The 16,806-nt window shown below is 35.7% G+C and overlaps 1 protein-coding gene across 2 annotated transcripts in view; it reads right to left on the reverse strand.

Moving 5' to 3' along the window:
* Positions 1-16,806, reverse strand: part of ABCD2 (ATP binding cassette subfamily D member 2) — an 84,269-nt gene that overhangs the window by 10,014 nt on the left and 57,449 nt on the right. For both annotated transcript variants that reach the window (XM_043447090.1, XM_043447089.1), the window contains exons 8-9: positions 10,301-10,385; positions 1,882-2,007 (exon numbers count right to left, since the gene is read on the reverse strand). In XM_043447090.1, coding sequence (XP_043303025.1) covers positions 1,882-2,007; positions 10,301-10,385 — 211 coding nt within the window. The remainder of the gene's footprint in view (positions 1-1,881; positions 2,008-10,300; positions 10,386-16,806) is intronic.

The following is a 16,806-nucleotide window of genomic DNA, read 5'->3' on the forward strand; positions in this document are numbered from 1 at the left end:
CTAAATGACAAGAATGCATAATAAACTCATTGATAGAGGTTAGAAAAACACCAGGACTGCGTTAGAAAGGACTCAAGAGTTCTACAAGTCTGGCTCCACAGGGATATGTCATAATTGTCTTAAATCAGTTCCTGTTGGTTCTCTCCAAGAGAAGGTCATAGATATCACTCATTGACATGGATTCTAACTCGTACTGGACTAGATCCAGACTGCCTCTGGGGAGACTGGCAAATCAGGGTCCTACCACTCCAGATGCTGATTAATAATTTTAACAACAGAGAGACAAACTACAAAATCCTATACAAAAGATCACTTCATGATATTCTCTATTTTCAGGTAAACTTTGAGAAAGAAAAATATAAAAAATCTGAATGTTTAAATAAAGTGTGAAGCAGGTCATCCTCTCAAAAGTAGAATTCAGAGTCAAAGAACTTTGAAAAATTAAAATCTGATCTGAACTGAACACTCAACTTACTCACAGTCTTAAAGTAAACATTCTCTATAAGGGAAAGGGTTGGAACTGCTTTAAGTATTAACTTAAAGTTTGCTATTTAGCCTAGGTTTGAAGTCATGTACATAATGACAGCTTTGGCACAAATGTGATCAGCCACATGCTACAGAATGCTCCAGTCAGAGAGAGAGGAGGAATCCTGCCTATCCCTTGGGTAATAGGAAGCCATAGGATGTAGAGTCCACTATATACCTACTAACGTGTCAAAGGAAAAGATTTTGATTGATGAAACAGAAATGCAAATGTGGACAGTAGAATGTAGTGAGAGTTAAAGTTTTTTTATGAATCATGCATGAGATACCTTTTGAGTTCCTTACAATAAGTAGTACAATAGAGGAGGGTACAGAGAATATGATCATAGAAAATTATGTTCCTCATTTTCTAGCTCTCAGTTTCTTCATCTGTATAATGGGAAAAATTAGGCTACCTATACTCTATAAGGTTGCTATTAGGCTTAAATAAAATAAGCTTGGAATAGAATAGGTTTTGGATCTGCATTAGTGACTCTTATGGTGATGATGAATCAATAAAAACATAAGGGGATGATAAAAACGGTGATCTTTTTTTAAAAAAGAGAAACTTCCGCTAGGTTTTATGAAATATTATTTATAAAAAATGTCTTCATTTTTTTCTTAAAACAAAGGAGGAAAAAAAAGCTTTGTGTGCACACTCCAATTTTTCCCTTGACACAGTTTTCAATTTAATGTTGGTAAGGTCCCACCCATTGGGAAGTCAAAGTTTTGGAAAAATTAAAGCCTAAAGAGAGTTACTCAAAAGTATATGAAGGGACTTGTTTGGTTGTCTAGTGGTTAAGAATCCACCTGCTAATGCAGGGCACACTGGTTCAATTCCTGATCCAGAAAGATTTCACATGCTGTGGAACAATTAAACCTGTGTGCCAAAACTACTGAGGCAGTGCTCTAGAGCCGGCGCACACAACTGCTGAGCTTGTGAGCAGCAGCGACTGAAGCCTGCACTTTGGAGCCCGCGCTCTGCAAGAACAGAAGCCACTGTAGTAAGTCCACACACCACAGCTAGAGAGTAACCCCTGCTCAGGTCCTGCCGCAACGAAGGAAAGCCCGTGTGCAACAACAAAGACCTTGTGCAGCCAAAAATAAAACAAATAAATACAATTTTGAAAAACATATGGAAAAGATCTCTAATTTCTGTCATATGTTATCAAGTACAGGAACTTCAACTTTTAGCTTAAGAGTGATTTCACTCTCTTAGGCACAGTTTAACCTTAACCAAAATGCAGGTGGAAAATAACTGAAATGCATTATGCTCTATGGTAAAAAGTTTAGCAAAGTCATTCTTTAAGAAACGAAAAGAAAAATCATTTATCATAAATGAGCATTGGAAACACTTACCAAAGTGAAGGCCTGTGTGTTATAGAAAGTAAGGAAATTCCAGCTCCTTTTGCAGCCTGAAATATCTTTCCTTCAACATCAATGCTGACAGCACTGGTGCATTCATCTAGCAATGCATATTTTGGTCTTAAAAATAAGCACAAATAAATTAATGATTTTCATTTTGAATTATAAATCTTTACTTGGCAACGTGAACTGCAATGTTAACAACTTTAAAGGAGAAAAGAGAATAATGACATGTTTAAGATGACAAATGATAAAGCAAAAAAAGCAGTCATTCTCCTTTCTTTGGAATAGAATTTCATACTCTTCTTAGATTTTAAATAGAATTTTTTTATATCTGCTCATAAATCAATAAGCTTTATTGCAGATTAGTGAATCATGACTATGAGGCAGAAGAAGGATGACAGGTCACTGAAAGAACCTTGCTGCAAAAGACAGTTCACTCTTGGTGACAAGGTTCTAATTACACGGAAAATACATTTTAGTAGCTAATTATCAATCATGTCACAATTCTGTTTGCAAACATTTATTAAGAGATAATTTTATCAATAATGCAAGTACCTAATCACTATTGATAGAATTTTGTTGATCCAAGATTCTGCAAAAGTAAGTATGGCTAATCTGACAAATTTAGAGCAGGCATTTAACCTGGTGACATTGCAACTATTTTCTTTGGGAAAAAAATCTATATATATTTTTCTGATTGCACTCAACACTTTTTGTCACTAGCTCAGTTTTTTCTCTGGAAATGACTGTGTACTATCAGAGGCACCTGACATTTGCCACCATATACTTCCGTTTACTCTCTTCCTTTCATTTTCACCCTCTAGCTCTTTATCATTTTGCCCCTTCTCTGTCTTCTTTCTGTCAATGGAACAGAATAGAGCCCAGAAATAAACTCACTTATCTATGGATAATTAATCTTTGATAAAGGAGCCAAGAATACACAATGGGGAAAATATAGTCTCTTCAGCAAGTGGTATTGGGAAAGTTGGACAGCCATATGTAAATCAATGAAATTGGAACACATTCTCACACCACATGCAAAAACAGACTCAAAATGGCTTAAATAGTTAAATACAAGACAAGACACCATAAAACTTCTAGTAGAGAACACAGACAAAACATTCTCTGACATAAATCAATGTTTTCTTAAGTCAGTCTCCCAAAACAATAGAAATAAAAGCAAAAACAAACAAATGAAACCTAATCAAACTTGTAAGCATTTGCACGGCAAAGGAAACCATAAGCAAAATTAAAAGACCATCTATGGACTGGCAGAAAAGTCTTTGTAAATGATACGACTGACAAGGGTTTAATTTCTAAAACACACAAACAACTCCTATGATTCAATAACAGCCACAAAAAATAACCCAACCAAAAAATGGGCAGAAGACATAAATAGATAATTCTGCAAAGAAGACATACCGATGGCCAATAGGTACATGGAAAGAGGCTCATTACCTCTAATTATTAGAGGAATGCAAGTCAAAACTGCAATGAGGTACCAACTCACATCAGTCAGAACAGCTATCAAGAAAAAGTCTTCGAATAATAAATGCTGGAGACGGTGTGAAGAAAAGTGCAAACATCTTACTTATACTGTTGGTAGGAATGTGAATTGGTACAGTGACTATGGAAAACAGTATTAAGATTACTCAAAAAGCTAAAATTCGAGTTTCTGTGTGTGTGTGTTAGTCACTCAGTCATTTTTGATTCTTCGAGATTTCATGGACTGCAGCCTGCCAGGCTCTTCTGTCCATGGAATTCTCCAGGCAAGAATACTGGAGTGGGTTGCCATTCCCTTCTCCAGGGGATCTTCCTGACCCAGGGATCAAACTTGGGTCTCCTGTACTGCAGGCAGATTTTTTACGGTCTGAGCAACCAGGGAAGAACTTATGATCCAGCAATCCCAATCCGGGGCATATACCTAGATAAAGCTATTATTTGAAAAGATACATGCACTCCTATGATCAGAGCAGCACTATTTACAACAGCCGAGACATGGAAGCAACCTAAATGAATATGGACAAATGAACGGATAAAGAAGATTTGGTGTCTTCCACAAAATGAAATAGTACTTAGCCATAAAAAATAATGAAATAATGCTATTTTCAGCAACATGGATGCAACCAGAGATTATCATACTAAGTGAAGACAGCCAGAGAAAGACAAATACCATATGCTATTATATTTTATATGAACAGGAACCTATTTGTGAAATACAGACTCATGGACATAGAGAACATGTCTACGGTTGCCAAGGGGGAGGGATTGGGGGAGGGAAGGCGTGAGAGGTTGGGGTTACACAGATGTAAGCTGTTATACATGGAAAGGATAAACAGAAGATTCTACTGTATACTAAGAGAACTATATTCAGTATCATACGACACACCATAAAATGGAAATTAATTTTTAAAAATAGAATATATACATATGCACACACACACACACACATATATATAACTGAATCATTTTGCTGTCCAGGAGTAATTAATACAACATTGTAAAGCAACTATGCTTCAGGAAAAAATACACTATAAAAGAATACAATAAAATGACAATGAAAAGATAAAAATTGAAACCAGCAGTAATTTGTCATTCAGCAAAAATATTTGGCACTGCAAAGTTTTCCTAGTAACTTGATGGATTATTTATTAATAGGATCCTGTTTCCTACTGGGGGGGCGCACTGTCAAGGATAATAGAGGGCTTCCCTGGTGGCTTAGTGGTTAATAGTCCACCTTGCAATGCAAGGGACACTGGTTTGATCCCTGGTCCAGAAGGCTCCCACATGCCATGGAGCAGCAAGCCCATAGGCCACAAGTGCTGGGCTTGCACTCCAGAAGCCCATGTGCCTAGAACCTGTGCTCTGCAACAAGAGAAGCCATCACAATGAGCAGTCCAGGCACCGCAACAAAGGGTGGCTCCTGTTCACCACAACTAGGGAAAGCCCTCCTGCAGCACCAGGGACCCAGCCTAGCCAAAAACAACTAAAGGTAAGGATAATAGATACAGGAGTCAGAGCCAACTTTAACACTACATTTGATTTTAATATCAGCTCTCCACCCAAAGAAACAAAGATCACTGCAGTTTCCCCTTGACAACAGAAGTGGTTTAACTGGTTAGCTTTTGGTTATTGTTGAGTTTAAAGTATTAAGAATTATTTGTCTCAGAGTTTATTTCTGTTTGTGGATCATTTTCCTAAGTGAAAATGATAGAGGAGAAAAGGAAGTATAAATCTGAGAGGTTTGTGGTAAAATTTTATTTTTCTGTACAACTCTATTTTTAGTAATAAGTTACTGCATTGTGTCTTATTTTTTAGAGTGCTTTGAGGTAAACAGATGAGATGCCATTTTAGAATTAGAAAAAAACATATATTTCTTACACTCTGTTGTCATAGCAACTCCTAGCCTAGCAGATGTAAGATATTTTGTTTCCTTGGTAGGACTGGTTTTGTGGTGTGTGTGTGTGTGTGTGTGTGTGTGTGTGTGTGTGTGCACGCGTGCATACATGCATGCAAATATATTAGGCAGTGACTGTAAGCTGAAACTGATATAACTAAGTAAAACATTAGATAGCACTGTTTCTCAGATTTTTCTTTTGGTGTATCATCAGAAGAGTGAGGCTTAAGAAGGATCTAATCTATTTCCTATAAGATGGGACTTTTCCAATCATTTTTAAACATTAAAATTAAAATCCTCTCAAAAAGACTAAGATTTTGACACATAGTTCTCCTTGCTAAAGTTCTCCACTTTAGTTGTTAGCTCAAGTCTTTCTCATTACAATTCAAATCTTCTTATTAATCCTTTGAGAAAGGAGGCAATTTCTCATTATTATACTTTTCCTTCACTGGGTTTTTAAAAATTCTTTTAAAGTTGATTTACAATGTTACATTAATTACTCCTGTATAGCAAGGTGACTCAGACATATATATGCATACATACACACACACAGACACACACACACACACACATATGTGTGTGTGTTTAGTTTCTTAGTCATATCTGATTCTTTGTGACCCCATGGACTGTAGCCCACCAGGCTCCTCTGTCCATGGGATTTCCCAGGCAAGAATACTGGAGTGGGTTGCCATTTCCTTCTCCAAATACAGGTATGCATGTATATATATGTATACATATATATATATATATACACACATATACATGTATATATACATATATATCTGAATCACTTTGTTTTACAGGAGTAATTAATATAACATTGTAAATCAACTATAATAAAATAAAATACATATATTCTTTTTTATATCCTTCTCCATTATGGCTTATCATAGGATAGTGAACATAGTTCCTTTGCTATACAGCAGGACCCTGCTGTTTACCCATTATATATATAAAAGTTCACATCTGCTAACCTCCACTTTCTACTCAGTCCATCCCCACAAATCCTCTCTCCTAGTAAGCACTAATCTGTTCTCTCTGTTAATGAGTATGTTTCTGCTTCATAGATAGGTTTATTTGTGTCATATTTTAGATTCCACATATGAATGACCTCACATGGTATTTGCTTTGTCTTTCTGACTTACTTCATTTAGTATGATAACCTCTAGTTGCATCTGTGTTGCTGCAAATGGCATTGTCTCACTTTTTTTGTGGCTGAGAAGTACCCCACTATATATATGCACCACGCCTTTATCCTTTCATCTGCAGATGGACATTCAGGTTGCTTCCGTGTCTCGGTTATTGTGAATAGCACTGCTATGAATACTGGGGTGCATGTATCTTTTTGAATTATAGTTTTGTACAGATATATGCCCAGGAGTGGGATTGCTGGGTCATATGGTAATGTTAGTTTTAGTTTTCTAAGGAACCTGCACGCTGTTTTCCACAGTAGCTGCACCAACTTACATTTCTACCAACAGTGTAGGTCCTTCACTGGCTTTAGTATTTCTATGGCCTTTTCTTTTTCTAAATAGATTCTGCTTTTCAACTTGCTCATCTTCCCATGGATCACTTAATTTTTTCCACAGATACACTTAGAACTTTGTTTTTATTCAGTGTCATTTTATACCCAAAATATTTTAGATACATGAGTATCAAGTATTTAAGTTATAGGCACTTAAAAATCTCTTTAGGTTAGCATCTTTTATTAATGACACTTGCTTTTTATCTCATTAACACACTGACATAATGAAAAATTTACAGCCACATATTACGTTCTATCATTTTACATTTCAGGCTTCAATTGTAGTTCAGTTGGTAAAGAAACTGCCTGTAATGCAGGAGACCTGGGTTTGATTCTTGGGTTGGGAAGATTCAACTGGAGAAGGAAATGGCAACCCACTCCAATATTCTTGCCTAGAGAATCCCATGGACAGAGGAGCTTGGCAGACTACAGTCCATGGGATTGCAAGAGTCAGACATGACTTAGCAAGTAAACCACCACCATATCACATTTCACCAACTATATGAGGGATCATATTACTGAATACTTATTGTAAGGCACAAACAGATTCAAGGTAATAGTGGTTAACAGCTAGTCATACATTTCATACTACTAAGTTTACTCTTGAATCTCACCACATTATCTCAAAAAAGTCATTGCAAAATATACTTCACTAAAAATTCAGAGTTTGCAAATTTTGGTTTATATTTTTTAGTTTGCCTTATCCTTGAACTAACCACATATATTATTAAAATACCATGTTATTACACAACATTTTTCTTATCTATAAGCTCCAGTTATAACACAAAATAATACATATTGTATGATTTAATTTGGGGGCTTCCCTGGTGGCCCAGACAGTAAAGAATCTGCCCACAATGTGGGAGACCTAGGTTTGATCCCTGGCTCGGGAAGATCCCCTGAAGGATGGAATGGCAACCCACTCCAGCATTCTTTCCTGGAGAATTCCATGGAGAGAGGAGCCTAGTGAGCTACAGTCCACGGGGTCGCACAGAGTTGGACATAACTCAGCGACAAATACACACACACATGATTAATTTACATGAAGTTCTAGAGCAGGAGAACCAATTTATGCATTAGAAATGGAAACAGAAATTGTCTATGGAAAGACTTGACGGGAAAGGGGTATGAGGGACTTCCTAGGGTGATAGAATCATTCTTTATCTTAATTGGGATATTGATTATATATTGTATATGCATTTATCAGAATTCATTGAATTGAATACTTAAATACATTTATGTATTTGGTACATAAATATTATAATAACAATAATGATAATAATAATAAACAAACCTTGGCTAGCTATTACATAGCAATACACATAATAGGATACAAAATAAAAAGAGGGATACAGGGAACTCCCCTGGATTCCAGTGGTTAGGGCTCAGTACTTTCACTGCTGGGGGCCTGAATTCAATCCCTGGTCAGGGAACTAAGATTCCACAAGCCATGTGGTATGGCAAAAAAAAAAAAAAAGAGGAATATAAACTGTAATATACTTTATGAAAATAGTTACATATTAAAAATTTAAAAATAACAACCAACTTTTGTATACTAAAACAGAGAAAAAACTATACTAAAATTTTATGTGCTACAAGTAGTAAAACAGAATTTTTTCTTCTTTTTACTCACCTAAATTTTCTACTTCTATAATATAAACACTTAATTATATTTAATAAAGTTGTTTAAATGATACATGATTTTTTCAGTGATAAATATTACATGTTATATTCTTACCAAAAGGGTTGAACCTAAATATAATCAAGTTTTTAGCTCTAATTTCCAGTTTGTAAGAAAAAAAGTAGATTGAGGAAAGAGGTGAAGGGATCTCAAGAGGAAGCAATCAGATCAATCTTGAAAGGACAACATTCTTAAAGGACAACTGACCTAGTTTCTTCAACAAGTCAATAGCATAAAAGATGGGAGGGGCACAGAGGCAGGGAGAAGAAACAACTCTTTAAATTAAAAAATAATTAAGAGATATATAACAACAAAATTCAATACATAAAAAGCTGTTTGGATCTTGGTTTGAACAAACCAAGTATAAAAAAGATATTTTTGAGACAATCAGGGAAATTGCATATGAACCAGGTATGAAATAATTTTAAGTAATTATTGTCAATTGTATTAATGATGATTATGGTATATACTGTAAGAAAATATCCTAATATTTCAGAGATTGATGTCAAAATATTTCATGAAAAATTCCATGATTCTGGATTTGCTTCACAATGCTTTATATAAAAAAAATAGATAAATCAAGTGCTGTAAAATACTAGATTTGTTGAATCAGTATGATGGGAATATAAGGTTCATCTTACAATATTCTCTTTTTTGATGAACTTTTAATGGCTTTTCCATAATAAAATATTTTTTAAAAATTGATAGCCAACTTGTTGCTAAGTGTTTGATGAGGCTTACTTGATTTTTTTTTTTTTCAGTTTTTATCAGCTTTTAAAAGTCTCTACAGAAGTTTATTGCTTCCACTGCACTTCAAGAGTATTACATGTGCCCCAGCTTATGGTCCACTCAGCCATCCATGTACATAACTTTATTGCCCAAGATATAAGTATTGAAAGTAACAACTTAGGTTCTCATTGCCAGAGGCCTAACATTAACATCGGGATTTATTTTTCACAGAATAGGATAAAAAAAAAAAAAGGAACAAATCATAATAGCGTCAATACTTCTTTCCAGTGTCTTGTGCTTGATACTTTGAACCAAAAGGCTATGAAGCTGGTTAGAAATAGAAAAGTTTTATTAAGAGAAATTATTTCCTATATTTCTTTATTTCTGAGTCCATTAAGATTTATGCTGGTTGGTTCCTTTTACCATTAGATATACCTCCTTTCAAGGATAACAGTACTAAGCTTTATAGGCCACTGACTAATTAGAAAGTTAATTTAGTTTTAATTTAATAATTTAATTGATAAGTATCTGAATATCTGGGCTTTCTTGGTGGCTCAGATGGTAAAGAATCCGCCTGCAGTGTGGAAGATCTAGGTCCGATCCCTGGGTTGGGAAGATCCCCTGGAGAAGGGAACAGTTACCTACTCCAGTATTCTGGCCTGGAGAATTCCATGGACAGAGGAGCCTGGAGGGCTACAGTCCATGGGGTTGCAAAGAGTTGGACAGAACTGAGCAACTTTCACTTTCACTGAATGTCTACCTACTGTGTTCACAACAGTATAAGAGTGGTTATCTATTCTTCACATTTTAAAATTAGCAATAATCCCACTTTCAAACTTAGGACACATAAAAATTTAATTTTGTCATCTAACATTACTCAACATAAAATAAATAGGACAAACATTTGGAGATTTCTGTCACATTAAAAAATAACCTAAGAAATTTAAATACTATAAATTCTAAGCACTAGTTTTTCAGAAATATATTTTCAAACCAAATGAGGACAAGGGATCCTATCCGAATGCTTTTGATTACAACAATAGAATAGTATCAATAGTAACGAGTATAATACACTTACCTATGATAAAACATGCGAGCCATGCCCATTCTTTGCTTTTCCCCTCCTGATAAGACATCTTTCCAGTCCATAATAGCATCCCATCCTTTAAAATACATAAAAATACATATTTTATAAAGCATCTTTTAACCAAAGAGAGCATCTTTTACAGTTTTTACCTAGACAAATGATTCCTAGCAAGTTTGAGCTATTACACAAAGAACCTGATATTTCACAAAATATATGCCTGGATAGACCAGACTGCCTTATGTTTAAGCACTTGGTCTTAGATTTGATATTTTTTAATGGTAATAATTACTTATATTGACAGAACATATTCTAAGAATTCTAAATACTGACACTTTGAAAAGGTGTTTAGTTTTTAATGTCTCCAAAGAGTTGGTATACTTAGACTTATTTTGCAGGGCTGTGGGAGAAAAGACCAACAAATTTGCACAGGCCTATCACAAAGTCTGGGCTTCCTGGGTGGCTCAGTGGGTAAAGAATCTGCCTGCAGTGCAAGAGACAAAGGTTTCATCCTTGGGTCTGGAAGATCCCCTGGAGGAGAGGATGGCAACCTATTCCAGTATTCTTGCCTGAGAATCCCATGGACAGAAGAGCTTAGCAGGATAAGTCCACAGGGTCGCAAAGAGTAGGATATAACTGAAGTGACTGAGCACACACACATATTACAAAGTTTACAAAAGATATGAAAGGAGCTTATTTAAATGGTTTCCATCTGCCTGGCACTTTATATGAGTTTTCTCATTGTATATTTCACAACCTTGTGAGGTATCTATTATTAGTGTTATTTTATAAGTAGATAAACTGAAATTCATGAAGAAATTTATATATCAAAATTTATACAGCTATATGTTAGAGCTAGGATTTATATGTAGGTGTATCTTCATGTTTTACAATTTACCTATTCCATCTCTGACAACATGGTAAATACTTTCTGTTGGTTATGTATTCAAAAAACAAGTCTTCTATTTTCTAAAAAAAAAATAGGTTAGATCAAAAAAAAAAAGTTAGATCAATACATACTAGTATAGGGAAAAGCAAGATGGCAGAGAAGTAGGAGGACAAGGAGTTCATCTCTCCCCACAGATGCATCAAAAATACATCTACAGATGGAACAGTTCACACAGAGCACTGGCTGAACACTAGGAGAAGACCTTGGACACTGGAAAGGACAAGTAAGATCCATGTGGAACCATGTAAGACAAAAGAAAGAAGCGAAAAAGAAGAGGGCAGGAAGTGGGATGGGATCTGCTTCTAGGTGGGGGATCTGAAGAAGCTGAGAAGTTCCCGCACCCAGGGAAACCCCCCTCCTGGAGGGGCAGATTGGTTGGGACAGAAGGAAATCATCTGGGCCTTTTGGAGGGCAGTGAGACAGCCTGTCTATGGCAGGCAGGACAAAGTGAGACCTACAGAGATGGTCTATGCCACAGCCCTGTACCTCCGAGCCTGGGACTTGTGTCTGTCAGTGTGCATGGGCCCTGGGTGCTGGAACATAGGCAATGGAGAGAAAAGCTGAGGAGAGGACTGCTGCTGGCTATAAGCAGACAGGACAGCCTGAAGGGATGAGAATGAGAAAATTCACAACTGGGAATACTTGTGGAGGAAGCCTGGACCACCATAGAAGCAAGGAGCCATTACTGAGTGACGTGCAGGGGGTGGAGCGTCATTGCAGCCTCTCCCCACACTGTCAGCCCCTACTCATACCCCGCAAGGTGATAAGAATGGTTTCCGCCAAGGCGAGCTGTCTCATGCCTGCCACTAGGCACTAGAAAAAGCTCCTGCTGGGGCTAATCCTTTTTTACCTATGGCCAAATGCTAGGAAAAGCCCCTGCCAGGGCTGGCTCCAGCTCACCTGCTGCTAGGAACTAGGAAAGGCCCCCGACAGGGCTGGCTCTGTGCACTTGTGGCTGATTGCTTGGAAAGATCACCCAGGGCTAACCCTCATGTGCCTGCCACCTGCAGCCTGGAAAGCAGATCACAAACACAAAAATTTGAGGAGGAAAAAAGCGGTAACAAAGAGATATGTTGCAGATGAAGGAGCAAGATTAAAACTTACAAGAAGAATTAAATAAAGAGGAGATAAGCAATCTATCTGAAACAGAATTCAGAGTATGATAGTAAAGATGATCCAAGATCTTAGAAACAGACTGGAGGCACAGATTGAAAAGATATAAGAAAAGTTTAGCAAAGACCTAGAAGAACTAAAACACAAATAAAACAGAAATGAACAAGACAGTAACTGAAAATGAAAAATACATTAGAAGAAATCAGTAACAGAATAACTGAGGCAGAAGAATGGATAAGTGACCTGGAAGACAGAGTGGTAGAAATCTCTGCTGTAGAACAGAATAATTTACAAAAGAATGAAAAGAAATGTGAATAAACTCAGAGACATCTGAAACAACATTAAATGCATGAACATTGAATTATAGAGGTCCCAGAAGAAGAAAAAGGGTCTGAGAAAATATTTCAAGATATCACGATAAAAAACTTATCTAACATGGGAAATGAGATAGTCACCCAAGCCTAGAAAGCAAAGAGAGTTGCATAAAGGATAAACCCAAGGAGGAACACACTGAGACACACATTATTAAACTAACAAAAATTATGTACAAAAAAATATTAAAAGCAACAAGGGGAAAGCAACAAATAACATACAAGGGAAACCCCAAAAGGTCATCAGCTGATTTTTCAGCAGAAACTCTGCAGGTCAGAAGCGAGTGGCAGGATATATTTTAAATGATGAAAAGGAAAAGCCTATAACCAAGAATACTCTAACCAGTGAGGCTTTCATTCAGATTTGACAGAGCATCAAAAGCTTTACAGATACACAAAAGCATTCAGCACCACCAAACCAGCTTTACAACTGCTAAAGGAACTTCTATAGGCAAAAAACACTAGAAAGGAGAACAAAAAAGGAAGGGAAAGAGGAAAAAGACATACAAAGAAAACCACACCCCAAGCAATTAAGAAAATGGCAATAGGAACATATATATTGATAATTATCTGAAATGTAAATGGAATAATATTCCAACCAGAAGAAACAGATTGGCTGAATGGATAAAAAAAAATAAGATCCATATATATGCTGTCTATAAGAGACCCACTTCAGACCTAGGGATACATACAGACTGAAAGTGAGGAGATGGAAAAAGATATTCCATAAAAATGGAAAGCAAAAAAAAGCTGGAGCAGTAATACTCACATCAGACAAAATAGACTTTAAAACAAAGACTGTTAATAAGACAAGGAAAGATGCTACCTAATAATCAAGGGATCAATCCAAGAAAAAGATATAGCAATTGTAAATATTTATGCACTCAACCTAGGAGAACCTCAATACATAAAGCAAATGCTAACAGCCATATAATGGGAAATTGACAGGACACGATTAATAATGGGGGACTTTAATACTCCATTTATACCAATGGATGGATCATCTAGACAAAAAATTAACAAGAAAACACAAGTCTTAAATGAAACATTAGACCAGATAGACTTAATTGATATATACAGGACATTCCATCAGAAAACAGCAGAATATACTTTCTTTTCAAGAACACATGGAACATTCTCCAGGATAGATCACATCTTGGGTCACAAATCAAGCTTCAGTAAAGTTAAGAAAACTGATATTGTACCAGGTATCTTTTCTGAAACAATGCTATGAGATTAGAAAGCAAATACAGGGGGTAAAAAAAATTAAAAAAACACAAACACGTGGAAGCTAAACAATATGCTACTAAATGACCTATGGATAATTGGAGAAATCAAAAAGGCAATAAAAAATATCTAGAAACAACTGAAAACTAAAACATGATGACCCAAAACCTATGGAAAGCAGCACAGTTCTAAGAGGGAAGTTTATAACAATACAATCCATCTCAAGAAAAATATCAAATAAACAACACAACCTTGTACCAAATGCAAGTAGAGAAATAAAAACAAGCAAAATCAAAAGTTAGTAGAAGGAAAGAAATCATAAAAATCAGAGCAAAAATAAATGAAATATTATAAAACAGAGAATAGCAAAGACCAATGAAACTAAAAATTGGTTCTTTGAGAAGATAAGCAAAATTGATAAAACCATTAGCCAGACTCCTTAAGAAAAAAAAAGGGGGAGAGGACTCAAATCAATAAAATTAGAAATGGAAAAGGAGAAGTTACAGCTGACACCACAGAAACATAAAAGATCATAAGAGACTACTACAAGCAATTACTAAGTTGACCAATTACTAAGTTGTTTGGGTTTTCTGTAACATCTTCTGGAAAAATTCGAGTGAACTTTTTGGCCAACTCAATGTATACCAATAAAATGGACAACCTGGAAGAAATGGACAAATTCTTAGAAAGGTATAACTTTCTAAGACTGAACTAGGAAGAAATGGAAAAGATGAACAGGAATTTACCTGGTGGTCCAGTGGTTAAAAAATCTGTCTCCCAGAGCAGGGGATACAGGATTGATCCTTGGAGAACTATGGTCCCACAAGCCAGAGAAGAACTAAGCCCACACACCACAACTAGAGAGAAGCCCATATCCTACAAAGAACCTACATGCCACAGTTAAAACCCAATGCAGCCAAATACATAAAGAAATATATCTAAAAAATATTTTTAACTGAACAAAAATATGAACAGGCCAGTCATTAGTAATGAAATTGAAATGAAACTGCGATTAAAACCTTCCAAGAAACAAAAGTCCAGGACTAGATGGCATCACAGGTGAATTCTATAAAACATTAAAGACCAGCTAACACATCTTTCTCAAATTCTTCCAAAAATTGCAGAGGGAGGGACGCTCCCAAGCTAATTTTATGAGGCCACTAGCACCCTGATACCAAAACCAGGCAAAATTAATACACAGGAATCTCTTTCATTCCGATACACTAACAGAGGATCAGAAAGAGAAATTAAGAAAACAACTCCATTTACCATTGCATCACAAAGATGAAACTATCTAGGGATAAAATTACCTAAAAAGGAAAAATACCATGATTCAGAAAACTATAGGATACTGATGAAAGAAAACAAAGATAAAACTAATGGATGGAGAGATATACCATGTTCTTGGATTGGAAGAATCAATATTGTAAAAATAATTATACTACCCAAAGCAATCCACAGGTTCAATGCATTTCTTATCAAATTACCAATGACATTATTCCACAGAATCAGATTAGGATATTTTTTAATTTGTATGGAAACACAAAAGACCCCAAATAGCCAAAACAATCTTGAAAAATAAAAACAGAGCTGGAGGAATCAGGCTCTCTGACTTCAGACTATACTCCAAAGCTACAGTAATCAAGACAGTATGGTACTGGGGCAAAAAAAGACATATGGATTAATGGAACAGGATAGAAAGCCCAAAGATAAATCCATACACCTATGTTCACCTAATTTATGACAAAGGAGGCAAGAATATACAGTGGAGAAAAGACAGTCTCTTCAATAAGTGGTGCTGGGAAAACTGGGCAGCTATCTGTAAAAGAATGAAACTAGAACACTTTTCTAACACCATACACAAAAATAAACTCAAAATAGATTAAAGACCTAGATGTAAGGCTGGGCACTTAAAACTATTAGAGAAAATCATAAGCAGAACACTCTCTGACATAAATTATAGAAAGATCTTTTTGGACCCATCTCCCAGAATAGTGAAAATAAAAACAAAAATAACAAAATGAGATCTAATTAAACTTAAAGCCTTTTGCACAGTAAATGAAACAATAAATAAAACAAAAAGACAACTCTCAGAATAGGAGAAAATATTTGCAAACAAACCAACCAACAAGGGATTAATCTCCAAAATATACAAACAGCTCATGTAGCTTAATAATAAAAGAAACAATCCAATGAAAAAATGGGTGAAAGACCTAAATAGACATTTTTCCAAAGAAAACATACAGATGGCCAAAAAGCACATAAAAAGATGCTCAACATCACTAATTATTAGAGGAATGAAAATCAAAATTACTTGTCAGAAAGACCATCATGAAAACATTTATAAACAATAAATGGAGAGGGTGTGGAGAAAAGGGAAACCCTCCTACACTACTGGTGGGAAAGTAAATTGGTACAACTACTATGGAGAACAATATGGGGTTTTTTTAAAAAATTAAAAATAGAACTACCATATGACCCAGAAATTTCACTCCAGTCATATATCTGGAGAAAAGCATAATTCAAATTGATACACGCATCCCAGTATTTATTGCAGCACTATTTACAATAGCCAAGACATGGAAGGAACCTAAATGTCCATCAGCAGAGGAATGGATAAAGACTTGGTACATATTTACAATGGGATATTAATCATAAAAAGGAATAAAGCAGTGCCATTTGCAGAGATGTGAAGAGACCTAGAGACTGTCATACAGAATGAAGTAAGCTGGAAAGAGAAAAATACATATCGTGTAATATCACTTATATGTGGAATCTAGAAAAATGGTACAGATGAACTTATTTGTAGAAGCAGAAATAGGGACACAGATGTAGAGAAC

This window comes from Cervus canadensis, chromosome 25, assembly GCF_019320065.1.
Source record: "Cervus canadensis isolate Bull #8, Minnesota chromosome 25, ASM1932006v1, whole genome shotgun sequence".
Lineage (NCBI taxonomy): Eukaryota > Metazoa > Chordata > Mammalia > Artiodactyla > Cervidae > Cervus > Cervus canadensis.